General features: G+C 31.6%; 1 protein-coding gene across 6 annotated transcripts in view; it reads left to right on the forward strand.

Annotated features, from left to right (window-relative positions):
• LOC109534593 (neural-cadherin) overlaps window positions 1-25,943 on the forward strand; it is a gene marked incomplete at its 3' end in the record, with an annotated part of 562,228 nt that overhangs the window by 451,175 nt on the left and 85,110 nt on the right. For all 6 annotated transcript variants that reach the window (XM_048664694.1, XM_048664697.1, XM_048664696.1 and 3 more), the window contains 1 exon segment: window positions 17,744-17,887. In XM_048664694.1, coding sequence (XP_048520651.1) covers window positions 17,744-17,887 — 144 coding nt within the window.

Here is a 25,943-nt window from a genome sequence, read left to right on the forward strand (position 1 = left end):
TTGTTCGTAGATACTTTATTTTCGAAACCTAACGATGTGATATATCACAGAAGTCGTAATAAAACGCTCTATTCGGTGAAGCAATAATCAAGTATGGTTGTGATTTAAAAAATCAAATTTATGTCATATGTCAAAAATTACAGTTATTTTGTAGAAATGTATTATGCCATTTTGTTTGGAATTCAATTTCCTACAAGTTTTATAATTAATGTTTGCCTGTCAAATTGATATCAACGGAACTAGGAATAATTTAAAATTTTACCTTAAATAAGTTTTTCCCAAATATCTTACAGCTGTCAAATTTTAGAAAATAAAATTGGGTTCGAGTAGAGCATTCAGAACTCTAATTCTTTGTCTATTTAACCTTTTCTGTAACTGCTATAGTTTCGAAGATCCCTGTATTGGTGATCGAAAAAAACTGACCCTGTGTGTACTGTAATATCAGCAAATAATTTGGGCCGTTCCAAATCCGCTTAGATTTTTCAATGTTCATAAGTTCCGATGTATTTTGAATACCTAGTTTTCCCATTTAAAGCTTGCATGTCCATTAGACGTCCACAATGATTTAAAGCTCAGCCATGACACCCTAAAAGCTTTATTTGTAGCTTTTTAGCGCTGTTTCATACATTCCACTTTGTTATGCAATTTAACACGTTTGGAAACACGCGATCCAGTTTGGTGATAATATTTATTAGCAAGCCAATTGCCCATTTTAATAGACAATTGGCAAAATTACGCTCTAGAAGACAATTATACTACAATACACTTTCGGGTAAAGACAATGAGCACTAGGAAATATTCAAACTGGAAAAAATGTATCTTTGTCAAGATAGAAATACTTTCAAGCTGTGATCCTGCCACACCTTGTCCTAGCTGTATCTGAACGAATTTTTGTTGTCCTTTAATCGCGTTTAAGCTGTACGGTACCCCACCAATATTTCTGAGCCAGGATTGTTGCTTGGACTGTATTTCGCAGTCCGGGTTTTGATCTTCTGTAAGAATACTACGAACGTATTTGAATTTAGGGAAACGTTCAATTCCGCTTCCATTAGCCTGCTGAATATCATAAATTTGGTATTTTCCATATTGATTTTGAGACCTTATGTCTCTCCCACGTCACATATTTCGTTTGTAAGCAACTGTAGTCCCTCGATTGCATTTGTTAAAATCACTCTATCATCAGCATATCTGATTGCTGTTATTGGCTCTCCCTTTATTTTGATGCAGAGGTGTAATATTCCTTCCAATGCTTCAAGGGCCACAGTATGCAACCTTGTCTTACCCCACATTGTATTTTAATATGGTTTGTTTTAATATTGCCTATTTTCACTTGTGTAGTCTGATTCCAGTATAGATTTTTAATGATGCTGATATCGCTATCATCTATTCCAACCCCCATACCGTGCTGTATGCGGTCAAAGGCTTTTTCGTAATCGATAAAGCATGCAAAAATATATTTTCGCTGATCACGGCATTTTCACGGCGAAACTGTTAGCTCGCTTTATTACACCTTCAAATAATGCTACAAGTATACATTTTTTGCCACATCTGATATGCTTTAATCAGTACTTCAGTAAGTGTTTCCATAAGATTTGAGTTTTTTACAGTATCTGTAATTGGCAGTTGTTGCTAATGTCGTGTGTAACTTTATAACTATTCGATTTTTTGTTTTATGTTTTACGCCTACACTATGTTAAACCTATTAGATATTTTCTCGGGTACCCGCCATTCCTAAACTCTGAGGATCCCATTGCTTTTCGCTAACTGAGAACACAACTGTGCTACTGCAACAATCACACATTCAAACTCACAAAGCTTTAGGTGATACTAAACTGTACTTATTATTTTTATTGTACATTCCAAAAGCTGTTTTGTTTTAGAGTATTCCTAACTCCATTTCAAGCCACATCAACAGTGTAAAATACACTTTCTTTGTGCTTCAACAACTCTAGCTATAAATTTGTGATAAACGCTTTGACAACAACTTTGAAAGCTTTTACCGAAACTTGTCGGGCTTGAAGCGGACTGCTAACTTTGTAAAAAGATCGGATTTTTAGTTTTATTCTATGTCCGCAAAGCTTTGCGAACTGGAACTTGTCTCCTGGCTTAATGCGGACTGTTGGCAATGCAAATATCCGATTACATTTTTCAACTGGAAAGTATAAAAACCTGAAACTGCTTTTCAACGTTTTTAAACTTAATAAAATCTAAATGACTAAAGCTGATGTTTTGAACTAATGATTTGTTTTTTACAGTGGTGAAGAGGCGAATTTTTTCATATGAAGTAGGTTGCAGTCTGTTTGGTGTTTTTGCGTTAAGCGTAGTTTATGTTGCGCTATTAACTCAAATATTAAAAATGTTCAGAATTCCATAGCAAAGAATTTTAGCAGTTTTATGCCCCACTGTTATTAAATGATGAGAAATGTCCTAATTGGGTTATTTTTCTCGGTACAATAGCAGAGTGGGGATTACATTTTTAGCTACTAAAATATGTGAGGTTGTCTGAGGTCAAATTACAAAGTTTGTTATTCCTGGATTTTCTTTGAAACAAGGGTGCAAATGTTGCAAATTAGTTTAACTTTCTTCAGAGCTATTAAACAATAAAAGGTACGTCAGTGTTTGGTTGAAACAGTTGAAATTAATTTTATCGGGATCCAACATTTAAAGGAGATATTTTCTGTATGAAAAAGTATGAAAACAAAGTTGTATTTGTCTTGGAAATTTGGCCAAAAGTTGTCCAATTTCATAGGTTTACTGTTGTAATATGACCTATATCGATGACACTTCAAAAATCAAACCAAATCCATAAAAGCAATATATTCGGATAACAGCAGTTTATCTTACGGATTCTTATGTGAGGGGTAATTGAACAATGGAAAGAATGAAGCGAGAGAGAATAAATACATAGCTGAGCGAACTAGTATTAAAGGTCTTGTCATTCTTCAAAATTCACCTGAAAAATGTATCTAATAAGGACATTGTAATTCTACTATAACACTTTGTCATATTCAAACAATTAGCAGTTGCTCCTTAATCCCCTCAATGCATGAAATGCTTTGTTTTAAATTAAAATTATTAAGTCATTCTACTTATGCGAAGTATCATCAAATAATACTAATCAGAGTGACTAAGAAATCCAAATTACTTCTATATTATGAGCTCCTTTGCACATCTGTATAAAAATGAAATAATATGCTTACAGGAGAGCATACAGAATAAAAGAAATAATATATTATAAGCTATTGTTCTTAAAATGCTCTTAGTTACATTCAAACTATATGTAACCTGACATACTTTTGAAGATTTGATCCATAAAAATGGCGTGAACAATCCCAAGAGCCGAAAACTGACCATATTCTATCCCTCTGTCTTATTAACTTGTTTTTTATATCACTAGGCCAATGAAAGAAGCATAAAAATGTCGAGAGACGTAACATCTTGGTCATAAAATAGCCCACAAGAGAGATGAGACTAAATTCTCGGCGGATTTGGAAGTAACACATAATGTGAAAAAGAGAATACAACGTTATAAATAATCGTGACTTACATAACTGAAATTGCGTCATCTACGCAATATATAACAGTGATTTATTGCGGAGTAGGGGCTTACAGGCATCACAGCTTTTGGTATAACTGCTTAATAATGTAACGGCAATATTATTATTATTCTTTGATAATACTAAATATTACGTTTCCGTGAGTGCCTCTTAAAAGAAAATGCGAAAAAGCAATTCGGTTATTTATCTTGGAGGAATTTTCTTATTGTGGCGAAAAGATTCACCCGTTCCAACAAAATGACACCATAAATCCACAGCATCGAATATTATTTATTCAAACGCCGGTAACAAAAGTTAAAAGTCTCAGATAAAACGGAGAAACCCCAAGCCAATTTACAAATTTAACTCTGCCATTTTCCTAGAAACAGAAGACCCGCTTATCTAATTTCAGACCACTTATATTTAACGTCGTCTTAGAAACTTTGCAAAAGTACAATTGTCTGTTTTTGTTATGCTAACATGGTTAAACGGGGAGATTTCTTTAACAGTCCCGAAAGGTCTCGCTGTTATATGAATTCAGGACGCGATTGTTGGAAGTTTATTTTATTGTTTCGATTAAACTTCAGGTTTATTGGCAAATTTATTCAAACGTTGTCAAAGTTGAATCTTGAATATATGCTTCAACATACTTGAATTACTTGCACTTTACTTTATGTCAGTCGCATTTCGATGCCTTCAAGGATTCTAATCAAGCACTTTCGGACGCCGATTCCGAAACATACCAACTTTAATCAAGTGCTTTCTGCATTTTTTGCGACATTGTATTAATGAGTGTTTCAGTAGTGTTTTTGTACTGAGCAAAAATAAACTTTGAATAATATTTATTATTTGTTTTCTTTTTGTAACTGTGCCAAATTCCCAAACTCATCTTTCGCTAATCTCTATCTCCTTAAGTTTTATATGTTCATCCAACACTCATAAGAATCACAGCTCCAGGAAATCTGTGGTTAGTTTCTTGAACTGTGGTTCCTCTAAGTTAGGAAAACTAGTTAACAACTTTACTGCCTCATTTTCTTGGTTTAAAAGTGAATTTACTACCATTAACGTTTTTGGCAGAGTGCTATCCGTTTTGCGTTCCTTTCCAAAGTTTATTTATAATATAATTATTATATTAATATTTATAATAATATATAATCTTTATTTCCTAGAAAAAGGCTATCGATCCAATCGGTCTTTCTGCCCCAAAGTTTAATTTACGTACCATTTTGTGAATTTCTTCAAAACATTGCTTATGAAATTCGGATAATTGTAATAAAATTAATTTTCTTCTAATGGGTTTGGGCTTTTTTATTAAATCGAAACATGGGCTTAGCATAGAAGTATGTGTCTGTATTCGGTCAGTTTTTTTACAAAGTAAGAGATAGCCGAATTATTTCACTCAACTAAAATAAATACAAGCACATCCAGCTCCATAAACATTTCTTCTTTCGGCTGGTATTTTATGGTTTCCAAAGCATACATGTTAAATTCAGATTTAAAAAAACAAGTAATTTGCCGATTTATTTTCCACATTGCAAATACATTTAGTAGCACTCGCTGTGCTACATGTTTGGTCTTTCAAATCCTTGTATCCTAAACAACAATACGTACAAAAAGTGTATTCGGGAATTTCTAACTGCAAAATCGCTCTCGATTAACAAATTTGTTTTAACAACATGTTTTTGTGTTACATGTTTTGAAATCGAATTTTCATTTTATGCTGTGATTAGATGGAAAATTTCACACCTTTACTCACAAGTGTTTGCATGTTCAATTATGAGTATCTGATTCATTTATTTTGAAAGATATTTATTTTTTTACTATTATTAATTTATTTACATATCGTGCTATATGCTCACTTATGCCCTTCTACGAATACTAAATTTTGGGATTAATAGTAGGATAATTTATAAGGATCATAAAGGAGTCATTTATATTCAAAATTAATCAATTCACTTTAATTTGAAATACTCGTATTTAGCACGTGAAATTAGAAGTTTCAATTTTGAGAAACATTATCAGCAAGTCGCGATTGTCATTACATCTGATTCTCACTTGACTTTGCATTTGATAATGATCAGTCGCAGAAGATAAAAATGTAGAAAAGCTTGACAAACTTTAAAATTATTTATCCAATCGGTTAAGGTTAAATCCAATATATTGTGTAAAGCTTCGTAAGACATTGTGAGTAAGATCATCAATCCCTTCTCCATTTATATGCAAATGAATCTGTTCGGGCCAAATTATGCACTGGCACTTATCTGGTAACTAAAATCGCCCAATTACCACAGCTAATTTGAAGTTTGCGGTGATGATTTATTTAGCAAAATGCCACAGTTAATTTGAATTTCAGCTAATTGCGTCCGATCTAAAATGGGTTTAGTAAATAAACGAAACAAAACATTTACCTAATTCAGACTTGAATTTGCAAATCTGGCTAATTACAATAGTATTGATTAACCACAATGCGATATGTCGTGTTTCATATAGTGTGTCAAAGTGTTCATTTAATTGTTGTTGAATTGTTTTACTAGACACTATATATTATATAAATAGACTAATTGGCATTGGCAAAATGGAAACATGTAATTAGAAATGTTTCGTTAATAGTAGCCATGTTTTTTGCGTTTATAGCAGTTTATTCGCCGAATATTGTAAATAATTTCGTATAGCTACACTGCTTTGCTTTACGAATACAAATAAAAAACTACCATAGATACTCATAAATAAATATCAGTATTTTTACGGGGACCATTTGAAATAAAGGTTCCAGCGCCTAATAAAATTTGGAGAGACGATATAAGTCCTACTTGAAGATGCCAGATCTGGATAATATGGAGTACACCATTTCCCATCCAAGTGGTAGAAACTTTCCTATTGATCAATTCTGGGCTTTTCTGATTCACTAAATCATTTAGTTTCTTCGGTTACCTGGCGTCAGTACAGTTTAACTTGACTGTTCTAATAATAACATGCTCTGACTATTGCAGTCTAGTGGATGAAATGCTTAGCTTGACCCAATTTGAATTAACGAGAACATTATTATGGAACCTCAAAATCCAGAACTATAATCTTAGTAACTTAAAAGGTACAAAACCTACACAAGCAGAATTTTTCCCGATTTGCATTCAACAAATACAGTTCGTTCAATTCGTCTGCTGACTCCAATAACACAATAAAACAAATTCCAAGAAACGAACGTATTTCACAATGTGCTTTAAACCGTGGAATTCTTCTTGTATTGTGATATGCAACAAGCGACTGCGAAGGAGCCTTCTGATGCATAAATCTGCTTGATATTTCCTCCAAGTTTTCATTTACGTAGGTATATAAAAATACTCGATTATACTGTGAGCGATGCACAACTCAACGCCATTATCAGTGCCTGCATACGCCACTCCTCTTCCAATTCAGTCGATTCTAATAAACGAATTAGCTCGATGAGAAAAGCTGTTGCTGGATAATATCACTTGAATTTTATAGGGTGTAGATAGCCCCTATTAACTAACGGGTATAAGTTATCTGGGTCGCGTGGTTTTAAAAAACGTATTAAGAGGGAAGTGAACTACACGCAATTCTTTGAAGTACGCAATTAAAATTAGGTAACCAAAATACGTCGACAGAAGCCAGACCAATTTCACGCAAAACGATATTCTTCCGAACTTAAACCCTTATATTAAATTCTGAGATTCACCGAAAACTTTGTGTTGATGCGAAGTGACATCGCTTTTAATTAACAAATTTCTAAAAAGCCTGGCAAGAGGGTTTCGAAATGTCTTAGACAAAGGGTAAAGTATCAAGATGTAGAAAACAAACAAGCAGCCTGAAGAAGTTTTGTTAATACGCTTTGACATTTTGCTTAATTTACTGCAAAATGTTCAATATCTTCAATAAGAAATTATTGGGATTGGTTAGATGTCATTTTGTTGAGAAAAAAACTTATGAAAATGTCAAAATTTTGTCACTATTTTCACTATTTATTTCTGAGACTAATTCTTTGGTCTTAATGAAAATTTGGTTTTCGGTTATTTCAAAACCCGCATTTCACTTTACGAGCAAGTAATTTCAAAAGTAATCAGCAGAGAAGTTTATAAGATTGAAAAAATGTGTTCAAATTTCTAAAAGCCAAGTATTAAACATAGTATTTGTCTCAGCTAAAGCCCACAACAGAAGGTTATTCACAAACTAAACACAATGAAAGGTATTCAAATTTGTTGATTTCAAGTATTGAAACAGGTTTTGAAATTTGGAAAAGTATCTGATTTTGTAATAATTTACGATTAAAAAGAGAACAATAAACAAAGCAAGGTTGACTTTAAAACACCTTTTAAAGTAAATAAGTTTTCTGCAAGGCAACAGTTTCGTTTGTGCCATGTGGGCAATGTGGGTAATAATGACTCAGCACGTATAGATAATGTGTGAAYAMGTGTTTGATTTCTGGAAAGATCTGAATCTTAAGGTCATTAYCTAGTTTTTCTAGAAATCCGTTCWTACGCGAATTTGCTAACTCCCTTTTGAAACTTACAACTTACTGCAGTCATTCTTCAGCTAATAAGTGGGTAATGATGAAAATTTAGTCGTCGCCAAATTCCTGAAGAAATGTTATTTAAAACCCCGATTCATATAACTAATGTAATCGCAATCTATTCCATGGTTTAAAAATTAGATATTCCCTCAATTATGGCGTTAAAAGGAAAATAAGCTATATTATGTACTCACATAATATAGCTTATTTTCCTAATATGCAGTACAATATATTAGTCTGGGCTGTTATTCACTTGGCGTTAAACAAAACTACAATTTCAAGATAATTTGCTTTGTATATTTATTTCGRACGGCATAATATGAACAAACAACGTACTACCTATAGACCCGTTATCGACTGCAATAAACCAATCAACAATCAATATTTACTGAAGCGTAAAAATTGTACAAATTGAAACTCTGTAGTTAAATAATTTACATGTACAGGTCATAATTATTAAATTTGCAAAAGCTCTATGGAAACTTGTTAATTAAATTTGCCTTCAATATGTCACATCCCATAAGCGCAAACTTTCCAACAGGTTATGAAATTGTGTTTGGAGAATATTAAATTGTAACAGTGTTTTATGCTTAGTGACAGTTTTGTTTCTTTTGATACAACTGCAATTACATACAAAATTTTCTTATAATCATCAAAGCGCTGTAATTAATAAAGACATATAGTTTATACGAAAATAATTTTAGACGTGTATTTTCTGTAGCACATTATAATACTTTTTGTATTAAAATATATTTCGGAACCAATTACAGATGCTAGATTTATTCATTTTCGGCCAGAAAGAAATGCGCAGTTACACGAAATATAGTGATGAGTAGGAAATTCTCTAAATTTCATAGAATTTACCACATATATGTTTCTGCTTGAGTCATAGAGATCTATGGCTTCACCATGGCAAATAAATAATATATATATATAAAACGTTGCTTCTTCTGTTCAGAAAGTTGTCTCACACAATAAGATAAGTTCAATTGAAATATATGTAAACGATTTTTCAGTTGTCATGAAAGTGTGCGTTCATATTTCATGACAAAACGATTTTATATTTATATAAGCAAAGCTGTTAAACTGTTTTTCTTATTCAGGGTTGAAGTATTTTCAAGAGGGCACTATCGAGGTCTTATGCAGCATTAGGCTCCTCATAGCATTGTGCAAATACATTGTATTTGCTACATGTAAAAATCTTTGTATGTTAAGTAAACACACAATAATTACATTTTATTACTAAGGTGTTCCAAAAGTATATACATGTTTATTATCTACATCATATTGCTCACACTTGTCTAACTTATTTAAAATTTGTCTGATAAGCACTGGTATTATCATAACACTGTTTATTTCCAAGTCCTTTCATAGATTACAAAAATGCAAAAATTACAGTTCAATTTATATTTCTGCCATCAAAAAGTTGCAAAGCGCTAATATTGATCAGATAATATACTTTTTAATATTTAGTTTAATTATTTCCATAGACTACTACTAGAATACTGTTGCGCAGATTAAGGACATATGGCTTAAGCAGAATTATGTTTTATCACAATTTGATCAAAATACTGGGAATTTGCCTTGTGCCATATAATATTTATAAAACCTTGCAAATTATTTTCTACCGCGTCAACAAGGATAGTTAATATTACTTAGTACTTTGCACAAAATTTTTCCTGGAAATAAATAACACATGTGTACAACGAGGTTAGTTTCAGAGCTTATTACGTATATTCTGACAATAAATTTTGCTTAAACGGGGTTTAAACCCACTTAGTTGCTGGCTTAATTAAACTCTTAAAGGCTGAGTTTAACGGTTGGATGTATCAGTTTACTAAATGCGCTTCCACGGGTCTCGTATTCGTTTCCATGCTTAATGAAGCCACAGTGCAACATACACGTATGGAGACATAATATAAATCACGGATTAGTTTTATAATTCCTTCTGACTCCCTGCAATTTTAAGCATAATTTTATGTTACTAAAGAAAAGTTTATAGTTGAAATTAATTTGAATTTCTGAATGATACCCTTCTGTATTTATTGTGAAATAGTTAGATACAATTTACTATCGCTTCAGCTTGAATGAGCCTTTCGTTCAAAAGGAAAATAATTGCTACTTTCAGTAATATATCACTGATGTGGAGTGATTTTCCGAATATTTCAACGCATTGGAAGACGGCGACTAAGTAATTAATTTTCTAATGTATCAGCAGAAAATTTCCTTTAAAGCATCCTTCAAGTTAGAACATGGTATGTTATTTATAAAGCAGCATTACACCCAGGCCAACATACTACGACATTGCAGAGGCGTGTAATGTGAGGAAACACGTATTTTTACTTTACAAGGAGAGAAATTGTTGCTTACCGGTAGTTTCCGCTCAGGAAAATAATAAAATTTCCAGCAGTAAATTACTTGGGCGTAGCTTTAGGGTAATTAAGATATAAATTGAGTCAACGAAAACATGTTCCGAATTTCTGAGCAGGACGAAATGCGTCAGGGTTCCACATACTTGGTACATTTTAATTTTGCAAATTTACAAATATGGCTTTTATGGGCGCGTTATTTTGGAACGCAAAGTACACAGTTTGCTTGATTATCAGGCTTTGTAAATAGCTGTTTAGTTGATGTATTGACAGAGAGCAGCACAGTGAGCGCGTCAGGGTTGGAAAACATCTATTTAAAAATCGGGCAATTTTGTCTGAAAAAAGCTCGAACACTCTAGCCATTAATATGAGTACCATACAAAATATTTTTGGTTAAACAAAATGTGCTGAAAAACAGGTATTAATTGACGGTCATTTTTCTTATTAAATAGCCCAATTTTTTACATTTTAATTGAAAACATATGTTCAGTGTGCTAATGGTCACGTGTGATATGGAGCATAACTATTTAAAAAATATATAAAACAGCAGAGATATAAAAAATGAAAATAACACAGACATTATTGTCCATCAGATATTTTCTGTGGAGCCTGATTATTGATCGTAATTTTACTTGATTCATACTTTTTGAAAATACAATTTATCACTCTACTGTTTGCTGATGGTGTTGATGAACTCCATTACATTCTTACCATTAGGGTGAAGACGTTTTAAGCTGTAAATGGTATATTCTCGGTACATATTGCTTTAAATAGTATATGAATCAGAACGTGCGCCTTTTGGCTAAAATGTTGCCTAAACACAAATCGTTATGCGAAGTTGATCCAGCCAAAAGGTGCACTTTCGGACTTCACAAATTAAAAACCACACTAAATGAATTACCCAGAACTGTTGCTGAATAACTAAGTTTGACAGTACATCAATTCTGCTATACTTTGCCAGTGTTCCAAGACTTAAAACTATAAACTAAAACCAAAGAAACCATCGCGATCCTGTCATTTTCCAACTAATAAATCAATGTATTTGACTATCTGATTTTGTTACTTGTATGTGAATATAAAAGTGAGAGAAATGCAACTGCTACTGAAAATTGTCAGTAAGAAATGGGGTCCACATAGTCTTCATGAGATGTTAAACAACAGAGGCTCTAGTTTTTTCAATACATATTTCAAACAAAGTACTAAAAATGTATACTATCAAAATTTATAGAAATCTCTAAAAGAACAAATTATGTGTTCAAAAAAATATCTAACAGTTTGCTCTAATATTGCATTTTCGATTTCGTGCTTACCTCAATTTAACATGAATCATTCAAGAGCCATTGGTTAGCTGCCAAGCGCATACTCAATTATTTAAAAGATACGGCGGATAGAGGGATCATGTTTAAAAAATTATCGCATGTAAATTTATATGGTTAACTACTACAAAATGAACCGAAAATATTTGGAGCTAGGGCCTGGGTAACACTGTGTTTAGTTGAGCTATTGAGTTGTTGCCGCTCTCTGAGTTAAAGTTAGTTATAACTCATCGGTTAATGAGCTATAAGTAATTTATTAAATCGGATTAAAGATTTACGAAACCTCAGACCGGAATTTTAACATCTAAAAGAAAGATCATCAAGATTTTTTATGAGTAACGTTTTACTACTTTCCCCAAACAACTATAAAAAGGACATCTAGATTTTCAACTTAGTCCAAAGAAAGTCGACGAGTTTTCTTGTAAAATCGATCTATTAATTTTTTTGCATAAAAGACTCAGTTTGCCAGTATTTTATAGTAAAACGGTGGGAAAAAACGCGGTTTTTCTGTTTAGAGATAATTTTGTTGACAAATATCGTCCTAAAAGTGAAGAAATCCCAGTTTCCAAGAGTTTTCCAAATAAATGATTATATACTTTCGCTCTTTCTGTTCGACGAAATATTTTTGAAAAAACACCCAGAATTAATTATTATGGTTTTGTCCATAATTCGAAGGTGCAGAAAGTTTTCCAAACATTTTTGCAAAGCGGTTAGGGAGGCGAGTATTCCAATAAAATGTTTCTTATAATTTTTCACACAAAATACCAGTCTGTCAGTATTTTCACGAAAAATTCAAAATAATGCGTTTTTTGCGTAGAAATAATTACTTAATGAAAAGTTGATTACTTAATGAAAACTGGAATGACCTGAAATTTTAAAGCAACAATCTATCAATCTTTAGAGTGATGAGGGCCGCGAAGTTTCCAAATAATTTTTTGCAATTTTTCGCTCTGGTCGTTTTTTCAACATAATCTTAATTATTTTCGGTAAAAAACTGAATAAAATGATTCGGTTTTTGTGCAGAATTTGAAGCTAAAAAGGGTTCTCTAAAGTTCCCTGCAAAGCGATGAATGAGGCGAATTTTCTAATAAAATTAATTTTATAAGTTTTGGCTGAGAAGACATCATTATGCTCAAAAAATAAGAAAATCATCAGAAACTAATGTTTTTTTGCACTTTTTCTTTGAAAATGTTTGGTTTTGTCATGTTTTTGAGAAAACCTTAATGACTTTCGGAGAAAAACGGCAGAAATCTATTTGTGTTTTTATCTAGAGCGTTTTTGAGTAGAAAGTAAAGCCAAAAAGATTCAGTCAAAAACAAAAACCACATTTGTTCCAGTCCTATTTGATCCAAAATAAAAATTTTTCGTTATGTTAAAATAAAAATGAATTAAATTATAGTAAAGCACATGTCCAAATAGTTTAGATCCAAAATTAAAGCTATTCGTTCATTGTTCATCTTTAATATCAACGAATTAAAATATTGAGATTTAACGACGTTAATAGTTACAGTACTGAGCCACCGATATGTATTTCAAGAATTTCCAATGATCTTATTTGTCGTGTGATAACAATTAATCATATAGATTCTCTATAAACACACGATTCTATAGCTTCTATAGTGTAGCATTATAAGATTTAAGGCTGAAAATAAAAACAAACAACTGGCACCACAGTAATTAAGAAACTTAATTTATTTTACAAAATGTTGAAGCTTTTTTTCAGATGACACTTTGGTTTGTCTGATCAAATTAAAAAATATACGTAAATCTACAAATTTCCATATTCCCATCTACCAAAATTAACATTCAAATTAAGGATTTGTTTTCTTTTATCTATTTCTACCAGAAACACAGAATTTCGTTAAAGTTTCCAAATAACAAAGAAAATGCTTTCCGCTATTTACAAAATGCACACTCCTTCATTATACTTGTTTGAAGAATCTATTTGTTGCTTCTCCAATGCTTCTCATATATGGTAAAATCTGAAAATTACAAATTTATTCAATCTGCTGGTAGAATATTAATATTTACTACATGTTTTTTGGCAGTTAATGGAACGGATTTATCGTAAAATTCTGGCTTGTCTGAATTGTAGTATTTTCGAATCGGCTCTGGCCTAATCCTAGTTCTACCTTCCCCTGCCTATCAAATCCATATGATCGCTATTTGCGGTGCGCATAAAAAAAAGTGGGAGGAAGGATGATTGTTATTGACTTTTAGAAATCTGGTTTAATTGAGACTGGTGCTATAAAAATTGAACTCTATAGAGGTTTTAATACTTGCCCATAACCCAATTTTCATATTTAGAGAGTGTTTTCGCTTTGCTTTTGTCTGATAAATAGAGGACCATCAGCCTTTAATGTTTTCCTTTCGTTTTAGACGCCGTTAAATATTGCGTTTTAGCGGTTTAATATCCATAATCTGTTTGAAATTTCGGCTGAAACTGACAATCATCATACCAACGCAACTTTGAATACAATTGTTTCAAAGCTCAATTATGTTCATATTTTAGCGAACATGAATAATGCGTTCTTTATAAACTATATAATATATAACTAGTGATTGAATCCTGTTAAAATTGGTTTGCTCCAGTTCAGTCAAATTCACTTAATTGCTAGATAGTAATTCATTTCAAAATATTTTTATTCAAAGGACTGGAAAAAAATTTAAAAGTGGTATGGAAGAAGGGGACATATCCCCTAAATAAATTTTTTTTTAAATTATTATTCTGCTTATAGGTAACAGAATATGTTCTTTCACTAGGGTGCAAAACTGGTACTTGTGGATGAATAGCTACCGTAAAAGAAAATAAATGTCACTTATCGCGTTCTTGCATCAGGGTCTTCAATTGGAAACTGAAAATTCACACAAATCACTAATATGCGAGATAAGTCGTTTATTACTTTGAAACAAAAACCTAAGCAATGAAGCTCCTGCAATTATATAAAGTAGCAGGTACTAGTCGTCATGTGTAGATTTTCTTTAGTTACGGCAATGTTTAACATGTTTCTTATTTATTAATGAATCATATGAGTAACTAATTTGAAAACTGCACAATAGAAGTATATTTGAATATAATTGCTGATTTAATAAATAGCAAGCCATTAGTACCAAAACGCACCACTTTTAATATAACAGCAAATAAAATGTTCACTAAAGTTATGCATACAAAATTATAATGAATGCAGCATATGCAGCAGTAGTCCACAATGGAATTATTCACACATAACGAAAATACATCAAACAGCAATAATTATTATCAGAATGATGATTTTATGGAATGTATGTACACATGCTTTGAAATTTTATTAACGTTAGTTTAATGCTGACATATTCTATCCAATAAGCTAATTTAACCAATTTATCATTTGAAAATAAATTATATGCAAAACCAATCCAATGAAAAAAGCTAACTATTGTGACACAAACTTTGAACAATTTGATCGTAGCTCTATAATTAAACGAACACAATCTCCGATTAAGTCAATGCTTCTATTCTAAACAAAGAGCACAAATATTGGATAGCTACTAGAGGACACTTTTTATCATGGCAACTTGCTATCATGTCATTTGCACTTGATTTATTATCTTTCTATTGTATTCTTTCAGTCAGACACAGTAGTTTCAGAATTTATACAGCGGAATTAAATCCGAATTCAACAATAGCTAATTAAGCGACCCTATCCGTCTGATTTAGGTTGAGAGAAGAAATGCGGTTACTGAATTTCAAATGTCTAATCAGACTTTTAACGCAATGCTATTTCCGATTTTGTTACTGAAGCGCGATAAAAAGTCTATAAAGTTATATGAATCTTCTTCACAATTCTTCTACAACTCACATTTCACAACTGTGTTCATAAGCATTTAGTTTTACTAACCTTATTATAATGAGTAATAATAAGTTTCATAATGGCGTGTTAACTTAATTGCGGTAGATTTTTAGAAAAACTGTATTTAAACCTGAGTTGGGAAATACTTCATTACGAAGCTGCAAGAGACAATTTAATTTAGTTGCATATTGGTCTTAATAACAATATTTAGTGTTTATAGAAACAAGATTAGAATAAAGCCTATATTAATTTACAAAAGGAGTGGGAAATTTTTGTTTCCAAAGTAAGTGTCAGGAATTTTGTTATGAATAATAGAGAGCTGGTAACTTTTCATACAGTGCTATTATATGCAAAAGTGGTGATATTGGTAGTTTGTCTATCTAAATCTAAATTGTGGACATCATACCGGCATTTGATTTTTGGATAGTGATAATTAGAACGTTTATTCAAGATTATCTGATTATATCATTCTAGACTATGTGGAAGTCTTCTTTTTCCCTGGAAATTCATCCGAATTCTTTCACTTTTGAACTCATCTCTATGGACGGGAAAATATATTTCAGTTAAGCCGTTCGAGTTGCACAGAAATTTGACCACAAAGCAACTTTCACTGCTTGTAATTTAGAAATTAAAATGTCGATAATTGCAAACAATCTAAATCCCGCGCCAATTCCAACATTGCCCAACGAAATTCTTTAAAGTGAATAAGAGGGAACGTACAAAGAATGAAACTGTGATAAGGGTGAGTATTTTACGATCCTGGTTTTGACTCGTCGTTTGAGATGGGTGATTTGGCGAGCTGAGAGAATTTCGGATCATGTTGCCGTTTTCGGATTAAAACCAGCTTAGAAATAAATATCCCATTTGGGGGTTCTTGTTCAAGGGATCGATTAGATTTGCTCATCTAATATGATACCATTTAGTAACGCCAATCAACAAATTTTTATACGAATTAATCCGTTTTTCTTTGAATTCCTTGCCTAATTGCAAGCTTTGTTTGATTGAAGTCTTATTTTGTCTTACTGTCTGTACTAAGGTAAGATGCTAGACTAAAATTGGGTATTGAACAAGTTACTGACTCTCTGAAAGATATATTTATTGACATGATTTTTATCATACTTAAATATCCAGAACCAGAACAATTTCCTCCAGAAAAGGTCTGATACATATTATTCCTAATCAAGGCTTTATTTTGTAAATGGTACTGCAAGATAAAATACTCTACTCTCTAGAGGCACCAACTGCATTAATCATATAATTTTATCCGCGTTAAAGTACATAAACCTTTTCTTTCAACACCATTTTCCCATTTTTTATACCAGTTATGACTATTAATGGCATGACAAAACACCGGTGTACGTATGTCTAAAATTGATAGTAACATTATTATGTTAGTTTGGGCGTTGTGTTAATATTTTTGTTACTGTTCGGTATTTGTTTTGGTCAACTTATGAACTACAAATATTTTCGTTAGTGTCGCTTAAACGCAGCAGCTTTATAATTTGATTTATCCTATAATAATATGCAAATGTGCATATCCGCTTGATTTTACTTGGTATGTAGAAATCAATACTGACGTAATATCGGAATTGCATTCAAAGTAATTTCTATTTTCATTAAAAACACACGGGTATCGACTCGTTTTGATGACTGTTTACCAGGTAAACCAACAACCTAATTAATTTTGCGAAAATTAAACACGGAACTTATCGCATCGCTTTTATAACCGTGTTTTACCGGGTGCAAAAGCACGTATAAGATATCCTAGAAGTTATCATGTCTCTCCATCAATTTCAAACTTTTTCAGATATTTTTCAACCCCTCTGACCTCAAATAAACAATAATAAATGACTGAGAATGTTTTTGTATATATCATTCTCGTCACGCATTTCTCCTGTCACATACATACACTTTTGATTTATTATCTCCGGTCGTTCTTTCTATAATTCGTGCTACACCAAGCTTTTTTAATCGATTAAAAAGAAAAAAAATGTTATTGAATAAGTTGCGAAGCAGTGAAGAGTCGATTAGTGTTTTCAGTTTTGTGTCATGAACAGCGGTTGTTATAAAATATTAAGTTTGAAGCCGTCAAGGATTGTGCCCCAAATTTTTGTGCTCTAATATCCTGAATAGCCAATAGATTTAAAAGGTTTTTTTTTCTTTTCAGTAACAAAGTTCATCCGCATCGGCATCGCAGATAAAAATGACAATCCACCCTACTTTGACAAGGCTCTCTACGAAGCGGAAGTCGACGAAAATGAAGACATTCAACATACCGTTCTTACCGTCACCGCCAAAGATCACGATGAGTGTAAGTACCTACATTTTTTTAGAATTTAATACACTGAAATCATCAATTTAGAATCTGCATAAATAACATATGTTAAGTCAAAAGAAGTCATTTTATTTCTACGTGAATGCAACACATTCAAAAATGACAACTACGTGATATTGATATAAATTGTTTAAATTATCAAGAAAGCCACTTTTAAACATTTTATCAAAATTATGTTATTTCTACCGTAAAAATTGTATTTTGTATTCAGAGAAAAATATTGATCCAAATTAACTGCATATAATTCATCAGTAACATTGCTAGACAACTTAATTTCTTATTAGGGGGCAAAATTTGAAGATTTATGTTATACTTTTTCCTGATTGGCCCTTAAACGTTCACAAATGCTATGCGCTTTTGTATTACATTATGTGCGTTTGTCTGATCATCAGCTCATCAAGTTAAAGTGGTTAAAACATTTTCGGTTGGTAATTTTGCCTGATAAATATGTATTTTTAAAAAAATATAAGACTTTCAGCCTTTTAATACAGACCCTTTAACAAACGGCAATATAGAAAGCATCTTGAACACATAGAAGAAACTTGCGGGTATCCTTCTAGAAATTTATTAGGAAACGTTACCTTGAAACTTCAATTGCAAATCAAGAATTATTATTAAAAGATACCTAAAAATGTAATATTAGAAATGAAATATTATATTGAAAACTATGTTTTGATAAAGCACTCGTGCTTTATTATAAACCAAAGTACTCCTTATCAATCCGTTATCAAAATGTAAGGAAATTGCGTCTTTTTTAAAATATCAAAAACATTTTGACGAAATCTTTAACGAAAATGTTTTGTTTTGAAAACATGAATCCGCCTCAAATAAATAGAAATGCAAGTTGTCAAACTACAAAAGTATACATGCAGGAGGACGAAAACCAGATTCTGAGAAAACAAATTTTAGATTTTGATTACTAAATAATATTTTTAGTTGTAATAAGGAACATATTGGCCACAATATTTTATGGCAAAAATCCGCGAAAGTTTTTCAAATCGCTTGTGAATTATTTTTGATCCAAATCAATTTACATAAAAGCCTATTCTCAAACGCGAACAAAGTTACAAGAAATACATCAAATATCAATAGGCAAACATATACCTAAAAAAGTATTTCAGAAGGATATAATCCTACTGTTCTGGGTTATTAGGGTGTTATTTAGAAATAGGCGATTATTTTAGAAGCTTACCTTTTGCCAATGTAAGTTTATATTTGCACTAAATCTAGTATGTTCAAAACCACAGTGCGTTTGAATGAAAAATTTTCTACATTAGCTGAATACATAATATGACCGTGGAACTGTTCAAATAGCACCAAGATATCGAGAAGACACAATATGTAGGTGATTCGAATCTATTCTTGTTGCTAGAGAGAAACAGGCCAAATTTTTTGGCTTTAATACACATTCTGTATATAAAGAAAAACTCCAGAATCAATCTAACTTCAAGAAATGAAAAATGAAATGCTAAACCACAAAGCTCTTTCCACGAGCCGCAATCATCAATATAAAATCTAAGTCTTAATTATTCCGGTTAATGACATTTTCTTCTCTCCCCTTATAGGTAACAAAAGCCGTTCATTTCCGTTCTTGTTTCAAAAGAAAAATTTAATTTGCTCGATATTCTTAGCGATGAATGTTTTTTTCGTCCTAAATCTATCTTTAAAATATTGAGCAATTCACAGACTAATTAAACTCCTGATTCAATTGCAAAAATTATATTTTACGCGATCTTATTGAACTTTAATGCATGACATGAGTATGATTCAAAATTAGTCATTTATCACAGTCTTGATTTTAAGTAAAGAGTCAAATGTTTCAACAGACTTAATATTGTCTACGTGTTTGTTGAATTAACCACACAACATTAACGAACTTTAAACATCAACGAAAATGATTTGCATTTCGTACTATTTATTAAAGGTGAAAATTTCAATAGCAAAATTTTCAGCCACGTTAAATACATTAAAGCAAGTTTTGCACTAGTTATGTGAATGGCCCTAAAACGTTTTGTTCAGCTGCTTTCAATTTGCCAATTGCTTTCTGTATAATAATGGATTGAGTTTTCTTTATTTTACTTACATCTTTACACTCCCGCGATCAACCAGTTTTAGGTTTGTTTGAGGTTGTTTCCTAATTTTTTTTTTTTTTATTTATTTACATTACATTTACAATTTACAAACTGCTTGTTGGGTATTTCGCCTCAAAATTTTTTGTGTTTAAAAAGACAGAATTTTCTCACATCGTTTATTATAGATTGATAAATAGTGCTCCTATTTCGTAATAAGAACGAATTATTTATCAAAAAGTAATCAAGAACTATGTTGTTTCCTTCGGTATACGAAGTTGTTTGATTTAGGTTATTGAATGATTCGATTCCCGTTGTATGTAACTGATATAAATTTAAAAAAGAATGAATATTGAACGCATCATTTTCCAGAATTTTTGCACAGTTTCTCCATTCACAACATTTAGCGCGGCATTCATAAAAAAAAATTCCGGCATAGACCACACCATTTCAGTTAAACATCGGATAAATATGTTCAAAATATTTCAGTTCGAATATGTTAGGGTCCAATTAGTTGAACTTCTGCATCTTCATCCAAGACTTCAACATCAAAGACAGCTGATTCTGTCATTGCATCCAGCATTTTATCTTGTATATCTTATTTTTTTTTAATTATTAATATATTCTTTCTTCAACTTCCACTGTTATTTATTAATGTAACTGTTTTATTTTACATTCGTTTAATATTTATAATTATTAACAACAATGGGCGCCTGTCAGTGCAGGAATTTATAAAATAATTCCAGTTTAAGTTTTAGCTATATACCGAAATGTTTACATATATTTTTTAAAACTTTATTGCTTATTGTGCTTCGTGATCTTCTGATTGTCTACATGAGCTAATATTAAATTTCTTAGCTATGTTTGGTTAGCTATGTTTTCTTAGCTAAATAAGTCTGCCAAATTTTAAGTCAAATAATGAACCAACTATTAATTTTCTTGATGCCCTTAGGTTTTCTTTTAAACGTCAAGTTATTTGCTTTTATTACTGTTTTTTAAGCGGACTCCTTTTTAAGCGGTATCAAAGGAAACGTTGTAAACGAAATAAATGCCTTTCAATTTTATTCTGTCGCAAAGTAAATTAATACGTTATATTTTCTCCTATTTAAATAAAATGCACTTGCAATATTAGTAAGTCCCATTTCAGATCTAAAAGATTAAAGTCCTTGGTTGCTTTACTCAAAATGATTTATAGTATGTGCGTCGCAGCGTACAATTCGCCGAATTTAATAGAATAAACTGATTGAAAATTTGCCAATGCGAGAAAATCATTACGAAATTGAAATAAACTTGTTTCAGACCACTGCAGTAAAATTAATCATAACACTCATGAGTTTTTTAATCGCAGATTCTCAAACTGATACTCAACCGACATATGCTAAATAGAAGAACGACAGTGTAGGATTATTATTATTCTGAAAAACAACTCAAGCGCATTTGCTTGAAGTTTTCCATCAGAGCATCTATTATAACCACATCCGTTTAGCACTTCTCCATTCTTAACAAATGATCGTGAAAAGACCCGAGTAAAAAAGAATTTCTAAAAGCTTTTTGAGAGAGTTTTAACCGACAAGAAATAACCAGTATTCGCTTTATAATACGAATAAAGAAAAGGGGCTACCTATTTCATTTTATTTGTGAGAGCTGTAGTCATCGACCTCAAAATTCAATTTTACAATGGAGCTGAGTGAGCTTTATTTTTAGAGTTATATTTTGTTTTGGTGGAAAGTCAACTCTAATCGATAATATAAAGCTGTAATCAATGCAACATTATTATTGGGCCAAATAATAACCGGCGACGTTTTTCGATAATCACTCGGTCGAATATAAATACGGCGTTGGAAAATTCTAATGCTAAATCCGCCAACTGGAATATATTATTACGTAATTTATGTTAAGCTACTTAAAATTTCAACAAAGCCTCTTATAACTCTCGCGTCATCATTAATTTGCATAAGTCCTTGTTCGAGGTGAACTTAATTGTGTGGAAGTGGTTTTAAGAAAACGTTTATATTCTAGGCATTAATTAAATTGAATTTGTAGATACAGCAAAGCCCGTGCTTTTTATGGTACTGTCTTGTTTCGAAGTAAAAATTCGAATTTATCTTGGTGGTTTCTTATAAATCTAATAAGTAGGTACTTATGCGCGAAACTGAAGAACTTGATGTTAACTAAATGATTTCGCAGGAAGCATGTACAGAAGTCTTGTGAATATCCATAAATATAACATAATGCAAGTTGGAATTTGTTTTGGATTTTATTATTTCTGTTTAACTGTTTTCTCTAAATCAAATCATTGAACCCAAGAAACTTTTTTTGGCCACACGATAGCAACTCAACTTATCTACTGTAATGCGAATCGTTTTACACTAAAATTCTTGGACATCAATTCATTCAATCAATCATTCAAAAGGCAAAAATGGATAAATACAAGTTTAAACGTAAAATAAAATATTTTTCTGCTACTCGATTTTTCACATTCGTCTGGCATTCTATTTAAGTGGCACTTCAGTTAGGCGGTGAAAAACACACAAGGATTTCCTGCTTTTATTATACCTGATAACATATCACTGAGAAGAAGTGCTGATTTTTATCGATATCAAACCCTTACAATGGCTGCCGTGTAATAGTGCGGAATTACGGTATTCAACTGCCACTCACTTAAGGTCAGATGAATGAATGAAGAAATTGGAAGAAAACGTATTATGTACATTAGGTCTCCATTGCAATTTTATTATTCAATATAACTTTGCTCTGTTATATTATCTTACATATCTGGTTTCACTTTGACTTGGAGTTACAAAATGTAAATAATTATTTTAATGGATTTTGACGTGAGCGAGACTACCGGGACTTAATATAGAGAGAGAGAATATTTTATGTAGTTATATGTTAAGTTTGTTCGAATCAAAATTATTAAATAATTAACAGACAGAATATCTTCCTAACAGTAAATATACTTATACTTTAATCATTTCAATTCAATAATTACATGTATATTTTACCGAAAATTCGCAAACTATAACAAAGCAACTTTGATAATATAAACACAAAACATGTAGCGTCGTCATCAAAGAGAAGCTTAAACTGATAAAACCCAATGGTGCATAAAAAACGTATCAAAATCCTTCAAGAAAACCGATAGATAATTTAAATAACCAAGCGGAATTAAGAGTTGATAAACTTGAGTTTTAGCCTGCACTAAAATTAATGACAAAAATGTATATGGTAAATACATGAAAATGTTACTTTGATTACAATAATACAATGGCAATTTCTGAATGAAATGAAAAAAAAATTACAGAAATAATAATGAAACAGTGCAAATCATTTAATTAAATATTTTTAAGTGACGGTCTAAATTTCTCGCTAGCGCTGCATTAAAAATGTGAGGGGTTCTGCATGGCAACTTAAAAAATATGGACTTATTTATTTTATTTTATGATTCTACTGATTATATTCTGGTTTATAATTGGTACGTAATGACTTCTTGTTTATAAATCAATGCCTCTTGATTATTTGCAATTAGAATAAGAGAGATGTGAATTTGAAATGTAGATTGCAAAAGTTGAATTATTTTTTGACTGAAAGAATATTTTGTGATTCTAATCAGGTTTCTAATTCAATTTCTATACAGGATTAAAATACCTGCAATTCAAAGCGTACGTTCGTTACAAGACCTTTATACCAAAAATGCACAATTTATCAAATAACTGAGCAAATTCACTTCATACAACAGACAGGCAAACCTGCTTCTAGTCCTTTTGTTTACGTGTGATTCCTAAACGATTCTAAGAGCATTTCCAAAATATTTTGCGTTTACTTGTGCAGCTACGGGTTCTCCTAGACCTTTGATTAAGCGTCAATAAAAAAATGTTCCTTAAATTTCAGTTTTTTGCATTAAAAAATGGCCACTATTGGTTTTGGAGCAAATTGTGGAAGCTGTAGTAATCATGATCGTCAATAAAAAGTTCGTTCATTCTACACACATGAACAATCTATAAATAAAAAGCCGGTAAATATGGATTGCAATCAAATCAATCAAATCAGAGAGTATGCAGCAAACATTTCGTGACACCTAAAACAAACGTATAGTTTAGTTTGCTTGCTGATATTTTTTACTATTATTGTAATGTAAGTTTACAAATAGTTAATGGCTAAAATAAAAGTAAAAGACAGATGAATATATCACAATCATACCACAACGTCCACGTTTTCTCTCAAAAAAACTTCTTTAAATAGGCACTATACATAGTGCTTTATATGGGGCTTTTGTGTGCGAGTTTTTCAACGCTTTATGCTTGTAAAACATTTTTGCCTGTACTCCACAAAAAGGCTTCAAAATTAATAATGATCAATTGCGAATCACCTTATTGTGAATGCGAACCACCTATCACAATATTCATAAATTTACTGCTGTTTTGCCTGCAAAGTAAAATATAATTCGGTGGATTTTTTGTGTAATACAAAGGAATTGTCCTCGACGAATTACTGCTGCGGGACAGAAAAGTGATTTTATAGCACTTTTTATATCATTCATTCTCTTTTCGGCAATAAAAGGTATCATGCCTCATAGGACCCGGACCGCGCGGTTAATTATTATAGCTGTGTAGAAGCTTTGGAAAAAAGCCAAAACGGTGCCTCCGGATTAAACGGCAGTAATGCTCGCAAAGCTGCTACATTTTTTTAACTCTGCGACTCGCTTTAATTTTGCTATTTTTGGAGTTATTTTGTTAAAATTGCTTAATATGTCTATGTCGCAGATCTGGCTAGAAAAACGTGCGTGACATACATAAGATGGAAATATTAAAATGGACAAAATATGCGGAATTAAATACGACTTTCTGTGTCAAATGTAATTCACGATCGCTCAAATCCTGTTCACTAAATATTTCGAAGTAGTCGGGCATATTTCTTTTAGGATGACAACTAAAATTCCCTCGCTTCAAGCTTGTTGTACAAGGTAATACATTATTCAGAAGTTTAGAAATCTTTTGACAGGTTTACCGAGTTGGGTGAGTTCGAGCTTACAAGAGCTATAAAGAAATCTCGTAACATATTGGCAAAATATACTCGTAATACCCGGTGTAAAAATTTTTAATTTACTTCATAATTTCAAAATTAAATACAAAATCTGATAATTTATTTTTGTTAGAGCTTTAGACTTGTTAGTAACTTTTAAACCGTAATCTAAGCCTTCCGAATTGTCTATTCTCTGATGAATGCTACATCAAATTGATCAAATCGTGGCTTTATATAAACGGCAAATTATCGCTAGTCTCCCAAGCCATTGTTGAAGTTTCTCTTAACTCTGATTCGAAATATCAGAAATAGGGACATCCGAAGGTACCCTAAGATGGAAGAGCACGATAGACTTTTATCGCAGCTCATTTTATAAATGAGAGCGCCCTGTCATCTAAATTTATATTCGATTGAATATCAGGCAAAAGAAAAGAGTTATTTATACGTCCCTTTTGGAAACGTTTGTTTATTTCTATTCTATTGTGATTTACTTGGCGAGGTAGTATTCTTTCTATTCATTTCATTCACAATCTATTTATTCAATTTAATTTTATTGAAAATTGTTTTGGGTAATGTTTGCACTTCATTCGATTGACCGTTATTAAATCAATCTAGTTTATGAACAGCCTGCACTTATTTTTCAGTAATATATTGTACTATATTAACTAGTAATATATTGTATTATATTTTCACTTAAGACGAAATAAAAACCGTTCAATTGGCCATCATCTCGTTGTTTTTGTAAGCATCGAGTACCTAATTATACGTACTCTAAATACACGCAAGTATGTTTTGTATAATGTACGTTAAAGAACAATAATATTTAATTATCTGAGCAAAAAAGAATTCAAATTATAATTAGTATTATAAAGCATTGCGTTTCTGTAGCTCCAAATTATTTAAAGTGCACGAACACTTTAAGCAAAACTGCACTTTAGGGA

The sequence above is a fragment of the Dendroctonus ponderosae genome, unplaced genomic scaffold (genome assembly GCF_020466585.1).
Source record: "Dendroctonus ponderosae isolate FM_Combo_2020 unplaced genomic scaffold, Dpon_F_20191213v2 Dpon_F_20191213_3, whole genome shotgun sequence".
NCBI lineage: Eukaryota > Metazoa > Arthropoda > Insecta > Coleoptera > Curculionidae > Dendroctonus > Dendroctonus ponderosae.